Source organism: Rana temporaria, chromosome 3 (assembly GCF_905171775.1).
Source record: "Rana temporaria chromosome 3, aRanTem1.1, whole genome shotgun sequence".
Taxonomy (NCBI): domain Eukaryota; kingdom Metazoa; phylum Chordata; class Amphibia; order Anura; family Ranidae; genus Rana; species Rana temporaria.
In genome coordinates, this window is record NC_053491.1 from 18,931,045 (window position 1) to 18,944,542 (window position 13,498).

Here is a 13,498-nt window from a genome sequence, read left to right on the forward strand (position 1 = left end):
TTTAAGTCTAAATATGAGATGTGAGGTCTTTTTGACCCCAGAGCTCATATTTAAGAGGACCTGTCATGCTTTTTTCTATTACAGGGGATGTTTACATTCTTTTGTAATAGGAATAAAGGTGATAATTTTTATTTCAGTGTAAAAAATTATAAAATAAATAAAAATAAATAAGAAAACAAAAAAAATATATTGTAAAGTGCCCCCTCTCGACGAGCTTGCGCGCAGAAGCGAACACATACACGAGTAGCGCCCTCATATGAAAACGGTGTTCAAACCACACAAGTGAGGTATCGCCGCGATCGTTAGAGCGAGAGCAATAATTCTAGCCCTAGACCTACTCTGTAGCTTCAAAAATGCAACCTATAGAATTTTTTAAACGTCGCCTATCAAGATTTTTTTAAGTGTAAAAGTTTGACGCCATTCCACGAGCGGGAGCAATTTTTAAGCGTGACATGTTGGGTATCATTTTACTCGGCGTAACATTATCTTTCACAATATATAAAAAAATTGGGCCAAATTTATTGTCTTATTTTTTAATTCAAAAAAGTGATTTTTTTCCAAAAAAAGTGCGCTTGTAAGACCGTTGCGCAAACACGGTGTAACAAAAAGTATTGCAATGACCGCCATTTTATTCTCTAGGCCGTTAGAAAAAAAATATATATGTTTGGGGGAGTTTAAGTAATTTTCTAGCAAAAAAAACTGTTTTAGTCTTGTAAACGCTGAATCTGAAAAACAGGCTCGGGGCTTAAGTGGTTAAAGGAAACGATTTAGAAAATAAAAAACAAACCTGTACAACCCCTTTTAAAGGGGTGTTCCAGTAATTTGGTATGTTTATTAAAAGTCAGCAGCTACAAAAAGTGTAGCTGCTGGCTTTTAACCACTTCCCGACCGCCGCATGTACATATACGTCAGCAGAATTGGCGTACCTGTAAGTCCCTGCCTAGACGTGGGTCGGGGGTCGCTACACGCGGCGGTCTGGTTCCCTCGGGGAGCGATCCGGGACGACGGCGTGGCTATTTGTTTATAGCCGCTCCGTCGCGATCGCTCCCCGGAGCTGAAGAACGGGGAGAGCCGTATGTATACACGGCTTCCCCGTGCTTCACTATGGCGCTGCATCGATCGAGTCATCCCTTATATAGGGAGACTCGATCGATGACGTCAGACCTACAGCCACACCCCCCTACAGTTGTTAACACACACTAAGTGAACACTAAATCCTACAGCGCCCCCCGTGGTTAACTCCCAAACTGCAACTGTCATTTTCACAATAAAGAATGCAATTTAAATGCATTTTTTGCTGTGAAAATGACAATGGTCCCAAAAATGTGTCAAAATTGTCCGAAGTGTCCGCCATAATGTCACGAAAAAAATCGATGATCGCCGCCATTAGTAGTAAAAAAAATAAAAAAAATAAAAATGCAATAAAACTATCCCCTATTTTGTAAACACTATAAATTTTGCGCAAACCAACCGATAAACGCTTATTGCGATTTTTTTTTTTACCAAAAATAGGTAGAAGAATACGTATCGGCCTAAACTGAGGAAAAAAAAATGTTATATATGTTTTTGGGGGATATTTATTATAGCAAAAAGTAAAAAATATAGAATTTTTTTCAAAATTGTCGCTCTATTTTTGTTTATAGCGCAAAAAAAAAAAACGCAGAGGTGATCAAATACCACCAAAAGAAAAATCTATTTGTGGGGAAAAAAGGACGCCTATTTTGTTTGGGAGCCACGTCGCACGACCGCGCAATTGTCAGTTAAAGCGACGCAGTGACGAATCGCAAAAAGGGGCCAGGTCCATAACCTGCATAATGGTCCGGGTCTTAAGTGGTTAGAGCCGGTTCACACTGGAGCAACTCGTCAGGCGACTCAGCCGCCTGACAAGTCGCGTCCCATTCTATTTAAAAGAACCGTTCTAATAGGAGCGACGCAAGTCGCTCCGACTTAGAAAAAGGTTCCTGTACGACTTTGGGGGCGACTCGGGGCGACTTGCATTGACTTCTATACAGAAGTCATTTCGCACGTCGCCTCTGAAATCGTCTTCAGAACGCCTTGCCGAGTCGCCCCCGAAGTCGTGCCGCCCCAGTGTGAACCGGCTCTTAAAGGAAACTATTTAGAAAATAAAAAACAAACCTTTACAACCCCTTTAAGTTAAGGGAAGCCAAATGTTGACGGAATTCAGCATTGCTTTCTGAAAACCGGCGTATTTCCATGTGCTCACTTCCATCACAAATCCCGAAAACCGAGGAGTTTGTCTTTTGTTTACTTAGAACTCCAAAAAAGTCATCCATGTAACTTGAGAGAACAGATCGGCCTCCCCTTCCAGGCAGCAGAAGCCAAGTTTAACCTTTACAGCCAGCGTGTGTTTTGAATATTAAAAGAATGTGTTGTATGCCGAGCAAGTGAGAACTGACCCACATTCATAACATAAAGACACTTTCTAGTTTTTTTTTTTTCTGATGAAGAAGGGAAAAAAGTCCCTTAAATCATAATATCGCATCCCACGCCAACATGTGTGCGGCGGGCACCGCCAACCATCGGCTCACGGACTCCTGTACCTGCAGAAGCCAAGGAAAATAGAATGTTTGCTGAGGAACAAGACGAGGATATAAGAAAGTAATTTGATGCTTTGTAGTAGGGTTGTCCCGATACCGATACCAGTATCGGTATCGGGACCGATACCGAGTATTTGCGGGAGTACTTGTACTCCCGCAAATACCCCCGATACTGAAATAGAATACTTGTTCCCCGCCGCCGCCGTTAATCAGCGTGCGGGAAACATTACAGCTTTCGTTTGAATAGCTGTATCCCCGCCGCTTATAGACACTACCCCTTGTGCGGGATTGGACAGATCATCCGTCCAATCCCGCGCAAGGGGGAGTGTCTATACGCGGCGGGGATACAGCTATTCAAACGAAAGCTGTAATGTTCCCCGCACGCTGATTAACGGCGGCACGTGCGGCATCATCAAGGTATGTAGGACATGGCTGCATTATGTGGGGGACATGGCTGCAATATGTGGGGGACATGGCTGCATTATGTGGGGGACATGGCTGGATTATGTGGGGGACATGGCTGGATTATGTGGGGGACATGGCTGCATTATGTGGGGGACATGGCTGGAATATGTGGGGGACATGGCTGGAATATGTGGGGGACATGGCTGGAATATGTGGGGGACATGGCTGGAATATGTGGGGGACATGGCTGGAATATGTGGGGGACATGGCTGTAATATGTGGGGGACATGGCTGTAATATGTGGGGGACATGGCTGTAATATGTGGGGGACATGGCTGTAATATGTGGGGGACATGGCTGCATTATGTGGGGGACATGGCTGCATTATGTGGGGGACATGGCTGCATTATGTGGGGGACATGGCTGCATTATGTGGGGGACATGGCTGGAATATGTGGGGGACATGGCTGCATTATGGGGGGGACATGGCTGCATTATGGGGGGGACATGGCTGCATTATGGGGGGGACATGGCTGCATTATGGGGGGGACATGGCTGCATTATGGGGGGGACATGGCTGCATTATGTGGGGGACATGGCTGCATTATGTGGGGGACATGGCTGCATTATGTGGGGGACATGGCTGCATTATGTGGGGGACATGGCTGGAATATGTGGGGGACATGGCTGCATTTGGGGACACATTTAAAAAAAGTATCGGTATTCGGTATGGGCGAGTACATAAAAAAAAGTATCGGTACTTGTAGTCAGTCCTAAAAAAGTGGTATCGGAACAACCTTACTTTGTAGCCATTTCAGCTCTTGGATGGGGGGTTAGCAGCCCACGGGGGGTTATAGGTAGCAGAGAAAAGGTTGAGGATTTGGCAGCGACTCTGTGGAAAAAACTGCAAAATGAGAAAGGAGAATGTGGGAATACGAGAGAGAACATTGTGGAACGACGGGCAGAGCGAATTAATGAAAAATAGGCGCAGGGAAGTCGGGGGAGATTCGTATAGAGCAGAAATTGTTATCGTCGCACTAAACCATGGAAAATATTGGCCACTGCCCTAAACAAAATGGGCGTTGGCCTGCTCTGCCCCAAAATCAGGACTGGTCGGGCTGGCAACTGACGATGTGTTTTTTTTGTTTTTTTTTTATGCATAACTTGTTCAGCTCTGAAAGATTCCATTAAGAAGTCCATCAACAGTGACTGGAAAATTGAACTGCCTGGAGAGTTTCACATTGCAGGAACCACCATTCGATATGTACGACGGGGACTCTGGGAAAAGATGTCTGCCAAGGGACCCACCAAAACACCCCTCCACCTAATGGTAACATATTAACATTGACCTTCTTTTTTGCTTCTTGCAGGTGTATAGGCAGCAGCTAAAACATGCGCTTAACCACTTAAGACCCGGACCTTTTTGGCAGCTAAAGGACCTGGCCAGTTTTTTGCGATTCGGCACTGCGTCGCTTTAACTGACAATTGCGGGAGCTGCGGTGGCTCAACGCGATTGGCACTGCGCCGACAAGCCATTCACCTCTGCAGCTAGGGGTTCGGATCCCGGTCTCGGCTACATGTGAATTAAGTTTGGTGGTCTCAGCCCGGCTCCCGGTGGGTGTGCTTTGCAAGGTAAGCCTGCGCTTAGTACGCCCACCCCCCTCCCACAAAAACCACCACACTTGCACGCACTCGAAATTGGGTTAACATGCACGCACTTTGACCACGCGGTCTCTAAAAAGAGAGGTGAAGGACTAATGGGGCTGGTTGAGCGGGCTAATCCTCTCACTCCCTTATAGGGAGTCCCTCTGCCCCGTTGGGCTTCAAAGCGGAGCAGGTAGGGCGGGCTGTGTGGGAGGACCCCCTCACGCACCCGCCATTGCCACCCGGGGCATGGAGAAAGGTGGCAGATTGCCTCTGGGGGAGGCCTGCCTACTCCCAACTCCTGCAGTCCGGCTCCTCTCTCGAGTACAAAAAACAAAAAAAAAAACTGACAATTGCGCGGTCGTGCAACGTGGCTCCCAAACAAAATTGGCGTCCTTTTTTTCCCCCACAAATAGAGCTTTCTTTTGGTGGTATTTGATCACCTCTGCGGTTTTTATTTTTTGCGCTATAAACAAAAATAGAGCGACAATTTAGAAAAAAAATCAATATTTTTTACTTTTTTCTATAATAATTATCCCCCAAAAGTATATTAAAAAAAAATGTCCTCAGTTTAGGCCGATACGTATTCTTCTACCTATTTCTGATAAATAAAAATCGCAATAAGCGTTTATCGATTGGTTTGCGCAACATTTATAGCGTTTACAAAATAGGGGATAGTTTTATTGCGTTTTTATTAATAATTTTTTTTTTTACTACTAATGGCGGTGATCAGCGATTTTTTTCGTGACTGCGACATTATGGCGGACACATCGGACAATTTTGACACATTTTTGGGACCATTGTCATTTTCACAGCAAAAAATGTAATAGAAATGCATTGTTTACTGTGAAAATGACAAATGCAGTTTGGGAGTTAACCACAAGGGGGCGCTGAAGGGGTTAAGTGTGACCTCTTTTGTGTTTCTAACTGTAGGGGGGTGTGGCTGTAGGTGTGACGTCATCGATTGTGTTTCCCTATAAAAGGGAACACACGATCGATGACGGCACCACAGTGAAGAACGGGGAAGCTGTGTTTACACACAGCTCTCCCCGTTCTTCAGCTCCGGGGACCGATCGCGGGTCCCGCGGTCGCGGAGCTTCGGACCGGGTCGCGGGCGCGCACCCATGGCTGAGCAGTTAAAAAGGACGTACCTGCTTGTGCCCAGCCGTGCCATTCTGCCGACGTATATGTGCAGGAGCCGGTCCTTAAAGCGGAGTTCCGGCCACAATTTTAAAAATAAAAACTTTTTAAATATGAATACCCCTGTAATACACAAGCTTAATGTATTCTAGTAAAGTTAGTCTGTAAACTAAGGTCCGTTTTGTTAGGTTGTTACAGCATTTAGACACTTTATAAAACAGAAATTGACTGGGGCCATCTTAAGTGTGGGCATCATGAAGCCAGACTGTATGACTTCCTGGATTTCAGCCTCGCACATGCTCAGTGTTGTACAAGCAGTGTAATGGTTTCAGATCAGGTTTCAATAGCAACGGGAGTGTCAGAGGAAGTTACCCCACCTTATCTATGCAAACCTCTCCCCCCCCCCCCCCCCCCCCCCCTCCTCCTTCCAGGAACCAGTAAATATACGAAATAATTTGTTCCTGTGCAGATATATCTACATAACAAGATGATATATATCTCTTGTTATATATGTGGTGTGTATACATATGCCAGACATGTGCACTGTCAATAAATTCATTTTGTTTAGTTCCGTTTCGCATTATTAGCCGTTATTTCGTATTTTGTGCCCGAAACTCAATTCGGATTCGTACGCTCATAATGGGCACAGCAGGAGTACAGCCACAGGAAGTCAGCACAGAACAGGGATGGTGGGAACCCTTCATGAGGGGTTCCCACCATCCCTGCACTGAGTTCCCGGGTCTGTACACCCGCTGTGCCCCATTATGAGGGGTTCCCACCATCCCTGCGCTGAGTTCCCGGGTCTGTACCCCCCGCTGTGCCCATTATGAGGGGTTCCCACCATCCCTGTGCTGAGTTCCCGGGTCTGTACCCCCCGCTGTGCCCATTATGAGGGGTTCCCACCATCCCTGCGCTGAGTTCCCGGGTCTGTACCCCCCGCTGTGCCCATTATGAGGGGTTCCCACCATCCCTGCGCTGAGTTCCCGAGTCTGTACACCCGCTGTGCCCATTATGAGGGGTTCCCACCATCCCTGCGCTGAGTTCCCGGGTCTGTACCCCCCGCTGTGCCCATTATGAGGGGTTCCCACCATCCCTGTGCTGAGTTCCCGGGTCTGTACCCCCCGCTGTGCCCATTATGAGGGGTTCCCACCATCCCTGCGCTGAGTTCCCGGGTCTGTACCCCCCGCTGTGCCCATTATGAGGGGTTCCCACCATCCCTGCGCTGAGTTCCCGAGTCTGTACACCCGCTGTGCCCATTATGAGGGGTTCCCACCATCCCTGCGCTGAGTTCCCGGGTCTGTACCCCCCGCTGTGCCCATTATGAGGGGTTCCCACCATCCCTGCGCTGAGTTCCCGGGTCTGTACACCCGCTGTGCCCATTATGAGGGGTTCCCACCATCCCTGTGCTGAGTTCCCGGGTCTGTACACCCGCTGTGCCCATTATGAGGGGTTCCCACCATCCCTGCGCTGAGTTCCCGGGTCTGTACCCCCCGCTGTGCCCATTATGAGGGGTTCCCACCATCCCTGCGCTGAGTTCCTGGGTCTGTACACCCGCTGTGCCCCATTATGAGGGGTTCCCACCATCCCTGTGCTGAGTTCCTGGGTCTGTACACCCGCTGTGCCCATTATGAGGGGTTCCCACCATCCCTGCGCTGAGTTCCCGGGTCTGTACCCCCCGCTGTGCCCATTATGAGGGGTTCCCACCATCCCTGTGCTGAGTTCCCGGGTCTGTACACCCGCTGTGCCCATTATGAGGGGTTCCCACCATCCCTGTGCTGAGTTCCCGGGTCTGTACCCCCGCTGTGCCCCATTATGAGGGGTTCCCACCATCCCTGTGCTGAGTTCCCGGGTCTGTACCCCCCGCTGTGCCCATTATGAGGGGTTCCCACCATCCCTGTGCGGAGTTCCCGGGTCTGTACACCCGCTGTGCCCATTATGAGGGGTTCCCACCATCCCTGTGCGGAGTTCCTGGGTCTGTACCCCCGCTGTGCCCCATTATGAGGGGTTCCCACCATCCCTGTGCTGAGTTCCCGGGTCTGTACCCCCCGCTGTGCCCATTATGAGGGGTTCCCACCATCCCTGTGCGGAGTTCCTGGGTCTGTACACCCGCTGTGCCCCATTATGAGGGGTTCCCACCATCCCTGTGCTGAGTTCCCGGGTCTGTACCCCCCGCTGTGCCCATTATGAGGGGTTCCCACCATCCCTGTGCCGAGTTCCTGGGTCTGTACACCCGCTGTGCCCATTATGAGGGGTTCCCACCATCCCTGTGCCGAGTTCCTGGGTCTGTACACCCGCTGTGCCCATTATGAGGGGTTCCCACCATCCCTGTGCCGAGTTCCTGGGTCTGTACACCCGCTGTGCCCATTATGAGGGGTTCCCACCATCCCTGTGCGGAGTTCCTGGGTCTGTACACCCGCTGTGCCCCATTATGAGGGGTTCCCACCATCCCTGTGCTGAGTTCCTCCTGCTTCCTTCTTCCCCCAGCACAGCACATTGCCACCATAACATTGCCCACCGCATCATCCCCGGCACAACACCCCGCATCGGCCCCAGAACCACAACCAGACCCAAATGTCAGTGCCCACCAGTGCATTATCAGTGCCCATTAGTGCGGTGACACCAGTTTATTATCTGTGCAGTGGCACCAGTGCCTTATATCAGTGCGGTGACAACATTATTAGTGCCCATCAGTGCGGTGACAACATTAGTGCCCATCAGTGCGGTGACATAAGTGCCCATCAGTGCGGTGACCATTAGTGCCCATCAGTGCGGTGACCATTAGTGCCCATCAGTGCGGTGACATTAGTGCCCATCAGTGCGGTGACAATTAGTGCCCATCAGTGCGGTGACATTAGTGCCCATCAGTGCGGTGACAGTTAGTGCCCATCAGTGCGGTGACAGTTAGTGCCCATCAGTGCGGTGACAGTTAGTGCCCATCAGTGCGGTGACCGTTAGTGCCCATCAGTGCGGTGACCGTTAGTGCCCATCAGTGCGGTGACCGTTAGTGCCCATCAGTGCGGTGACAGTTAGTGCCCATCAGTGCGGTGACAGTTAGTGCCCATCAGTGCGGTGACAGTTAGTGCCCATCAGTGCGGTGACAGTTAGTGCCCATCAGTGCGGTGACAGTTAGTGCCCATCAGTGCGGTGACAGTTAGTGCCCATCAGTGCGGTGACAGTTAGTGCCCATCAGTGCGGTGACCGTTAGTGCCCATCAGTGCGGTGACAGTTAGTGCCCATCAGTGCGGTGACCGTTAGTGCCCATCAGTGCGGTGACCGTTAGTGCCCATCAGTGCGGTGACAGTTAGTGCCCATCAGTGCGGTGACAGTTAGTGCCCATCAGTGCGGTGACCGTTAGTGCCCATCAGTGCGGTGACCGTTAGTGCCCATCAGTGCGGTGACCGTTAGTGCCCATCAGTGCGGTGACAGTTAGTGCCCATCAGTGCGGTGACAGTTAGTGCCCATCAGTGCGGTGACAGTTAGTGCCCATCAGTGCGGTGACAGTTAGTGCCCATCAGTGCGGTGACCGTTAGTGCCCATCAGTGCGGTGACCGTTAGTGCCCATCAGTGCGGTGACCGTTAGTGCCCATCAGTGCGGTGACCGTTAGTGCCCATCAGTGCGGTGACCGTTAGTGCCCATCAGTGCGGTGACCGTTAGTGCCCATCAGTGCGGTGACCATTAGTGCCCATCAGTGCGGTGACCGTTAGTGCCCATCAGTGCGGTGACCGTTAGTGCCCATCAGTGCGGTGACCGTTAGTGCCCATCAGTGCGGTGACCGTTAGTGCCCATCAGTGCGATGACCGTTAGTGCCCATCAGTGCGGTGACCGTTAGTGCCCATCAGTGCGGTGACCGTTAGTGCCCATCAGTGCGGTGACAGTTAGTGCCCATCAGTGCGGTGACAGTTAGTGCCCATCAGTGCGGTGACAGTTAGTGCCCATCAGTGCGGTGACCGTTAGTGCCCATCAGTGCGGTGACAGTTAGTGCCCATCAGTGCGGTGACAGTTAGTGCCCATCAGTGCGGTGACAGTTAGTGCCCATCAGTGCGGTGACCGTTAGTGCCCATCAGTGCGGTGACCGTTAGTGCCCATCAGTGCGGTGACCGTTAGTGCCCATCAGTGCGGTGACCGTTAGTGCCCATCAGTGCGGTGACAGTTAGTGCCCATCAGTGCGGTGACAGTTAGTGCCCATCAGTGCGGTGACCGTTAGTGCCCATCAGTGCGGTGACAGTTAGTGCCCATCAGTGCGGTGACAGTTAGTGCCCATCAGTGCGGTGACAGTTAGTGCCCATCAGTGCGGTGACAGTTAGTGCCCATCAGTGCGGTGACAGTTAGTGCCCATCAGTGCGGTGACCGTTAGTGCCCATCAGTGCGGTGACCGTTAGTGCCCATCAGTGCGGTGACCGTTAGTGCCCATCAGTGCGGTGACAGTTAGTGCCCATCAGTGCGGTGACCGTTAGTGCCCATCAGTGCGGTGACCGTTAGTGCCCATCAGTGCGGTGACCGTTAGTGCCCATCAGTGCGGTGACCGTTAGTGCCCATCAGTGCGGTGACCGTTAGTGCCCATCAGTGCGGTGACCGTTAGTGCCCATCAGTGCGGTGACAGTTAGTGCCCATCAGTGCGGTGACAGTTAGTGCCCATCAGTGCGGTGACAGTTAGTGCCCATCAGTGCGGTGACAGTTAGTGCCCATCAGTGCGGTGACAGTTAGTGCCCATCAGTGCGGTGACAGTTAGTGCCCATCAGTGCGGTGACAGTTAGTGCCCATCAGTGCGGTGACAGTTAGTGCCCATCAGTGCGGTGACAGTTAGTGCCCATCAGTGCGGTGACCGTTAGTGCCCATCAGTGCGGTGACCGTTAGTGCCCATCAGTGCGGTGACCGTTAGTGCCCATCAGTGCGGTGACCGTTAGTGCCCATCAGTGCGGTGACAGTTAGTGCCCATCAGTGCGGTGACAGTTAGTGCCCATCAGTGCGGTGACCGTTAGTGCCCATCAGTGCGGTGACCGTTAGTGCCCATCAGTGCGGTGACCGTTAGTGCCCATCAGTGCGGTGACCGTTAGTGCCCATCAGTGCGGTGACAGTTAGTGCCCATCAGTGCGGTGACCGTTAGTGCCCATCAGTGCGGTGACCGTTAGTGCCCATCAGTGCGGTGACAGTTAGTGCCCAGTGCAGAGTGGGGAGAGGTACAGATGATCAGGCATACAGAGCGGATCTCGGTCTGTGTAGATCTGTATGTGAGTACAGTGATCATAGTACAGCCCCGCCTCCCTGCACTAGAATTGTAACACACAGTGCAGAGCGATGTTGCAATGTACAGGGAGGCGGGGCTGTACAGGGAGGCGGGGCTGTACTATGCTCGGTGCTCACACATACAGATCTATCAGACAGAGTGAGATCCGCTCTGTCTGTCTAAAGATCTGTATCTCCCTGCACCGGAGACAGACGGCGGGGGGGCGGCGGTGACGGACGGACGGGGGCGGTGCTAGGACGGGGCAGGAGTTGGAGAGGGAGAAGAGGAAGGACACCACCTCTATGGGCGGCACTGCCCTCCCTCTCTCCCGCCCCCCGAGATGTATAACAACGGCTGCGATGTTGAGGCCAGCCTCCTGGGATTGAAGACACACATATCCCAGGAGGCATAGCAGCGCTGGATGCGGCGGGGGGGGGGCATTCCGCCGCGGCGGGGGAATAAGACACTCAAAGATAAAAACGTGAGTATTTAAAAGAAAAAAAAAAGACATCCCAAATGTATTTAAAGGGGCAGTGTTAAAACGAATGCTGATAAGTTGAAAAATAGGGTGGAACTCCGCTTTAAGCGGTTAAAGTGGATGTTTGAGACTGTGTAGAGTAGGGTGTGTCTTTTCCCTCCACCCAGGTCTTAAAAATACAATTGGCTCTCTGCTCTATGCTGTGCATTGTGTCACATCTGACCCCCACCCCCTGTCTTCTGGAGCTCAGATATGTGGTGTAGAATGTGTGCTTTAGGAGGCTGTGGAGGAGAAAGGGCTGAAGATAAATAGGTACAACTTATGTAGGAGGGTTGTCACCCCACTGGGTATATGGAAGGGTTTACAACCACTTTAAGCATACTGCAGGACTGATTTACAGAGAATATTCGTTCAAAGTATTTTGCAGCTTACCAGTCCTTAAAAGTGTTGGCCGCATTTCTTGTTTTTTTTCTTTAGTTTTACCGGGTGACCCAGCCAGTAACACATCTTCTAGCTTATGGTGTCTCCACTTTGGATGGAAGAGTTTATTTTTTTGGGGGGGGGGGGTGCAATATAAGGCTAGCTGTGATGTCAAGACAGGGTGTCCCCCGCCTCGGTCCATATCTGCCTGACCACAGCTAGCGATCTTAACACCGGCAAGAAGAATGCACAGGGAAGCGAGCCTCCTCTCTGTCTGCATTTCTCTTGCCTGTGCTTGCCTTGGGCAATGGCTGGGAGCTGGAGAAAAACACTGCTGTCAAAGCAGCGGGTCACCTCACTAGTAAGGATGAGCTGAACACCCCCCTGTTCGGTTCGCACCAGAACTTGCGAACACACCAAATGTTCGTGTGAACTTTAGAACCCCGTTAAAGTCTATGGGACTCGAACATTTGAAATCTAAAGTGTTAATTTTAAAGGCTAATATGCAATTTATTGTCCTAAAAAGTGTTTGGGGACCTGGGTCCTGTCCCAGGAAACATGTATCAATGCAAAAAAAAGTTTTAAAAACTGACGTTTTTTCAGGAGCAGTGAATTTAATAATGCTAAAAGTGAAACAATAAAAGTGTAATATTACTTTAAATTTCGTACCTAGGGGCGGTGTAAAGTCAGCATGTGAAATAGCGCATGTTTCCCGTACATAGAACTGTCCCTGCACAAAGTGTAATTTCTGAAAGAAAAAAAGGCATTTAAAACCGGCTTTGCGGCTATAATGAATTGTCGGCTCTGGCAATTCAGAGATGATTCATTCATAAAAATTTAAAAAAAAAAAAAAAGCGTGGGGGTCCCCCCAAATTCCATTAACAGGCCCTTCAGGTCTGATATGGATATTAAGGGGAACCCCGCCATCAATTTAAAAAAAAAATGACGTGGGGTTCCCCCCAAATATCCATACCAGACTCTTCAGGTCTGGTGTGGATTTTAAGGGGAACTCCACCCCAAATAAAAAAAAAAAATAGTGTGGAGTTCCCCCAAAAATCCACACCAGACCCTTATCCGAGCACGTTAACCTGGCCGGCCGCAGAAAGGAGGGGGGCACAGAGTGCGCCCCCCCCCTCTCCTGAACCGCACCAGGCCACATGCCCTCAACATGGGGAGGATGTCCCCATGTTGATGGGGACAAGGGCCTCATCCCCACAACCCTTGCCCGGTGGTTGTGGGGGTCTGCGGGCGGGGGGCTTATCAGAATCTGGAAGACCTTTTTAACAAAGGGGACCCCCAGATTTTTAAACTATTTACACTTCCTTCGTGAAATGGTAGAGGTACAGTGTACCCCATTACCAATTCACATAGGGGGGGGGCAGGATCTGGGGGTCCCCTTTGTTAAAGGGGTCTTCCAGATTCTGATAAGCCCCCCGCCCGCAGACCCCTACAACCACCGGGCAAGGGTTGTGGGGATGAGGCCCTTGTCCCCATCAACATGGGGACATCCTCCCCATGTTGAGGGCATGTGGCCTGGTGCGGTTCAGGAGAGGCCGCACTCTGTCCCCCCCTCTTTTCTGCGGTTTGCCAGGTTAACGTGCTCGGATAAGGGTCTGGTGTGGATTTTT

General features: G+C 50.8%; 1 protein-coding gene across 2 annotated transcripts in view; it reads left to right on the plus strand.

Moving 5' to 3' along the window:
- ADAMTS17 (ADAM metallopeptidase with thrombospondin type 1 motif 17) overlaps positions 1-13,498 on the plus strand; it is a 449,726-nt gene that overhangs the window by 357,880 nt on the left and 78,348 nt on the right. For both annotated transcript variants that reach the window (XM_040342328.1, XM_040342327.1), the window contains one exon: positions 4,136-4,293. In XM_040342328.1, coding sequence (XP_040198262.1) covers positions 4,136-4,293 — 158 coding nt within the window. The remainder of the gene's footprint in view (positions 1-4,135; positions 4,294-13,498) is intronic.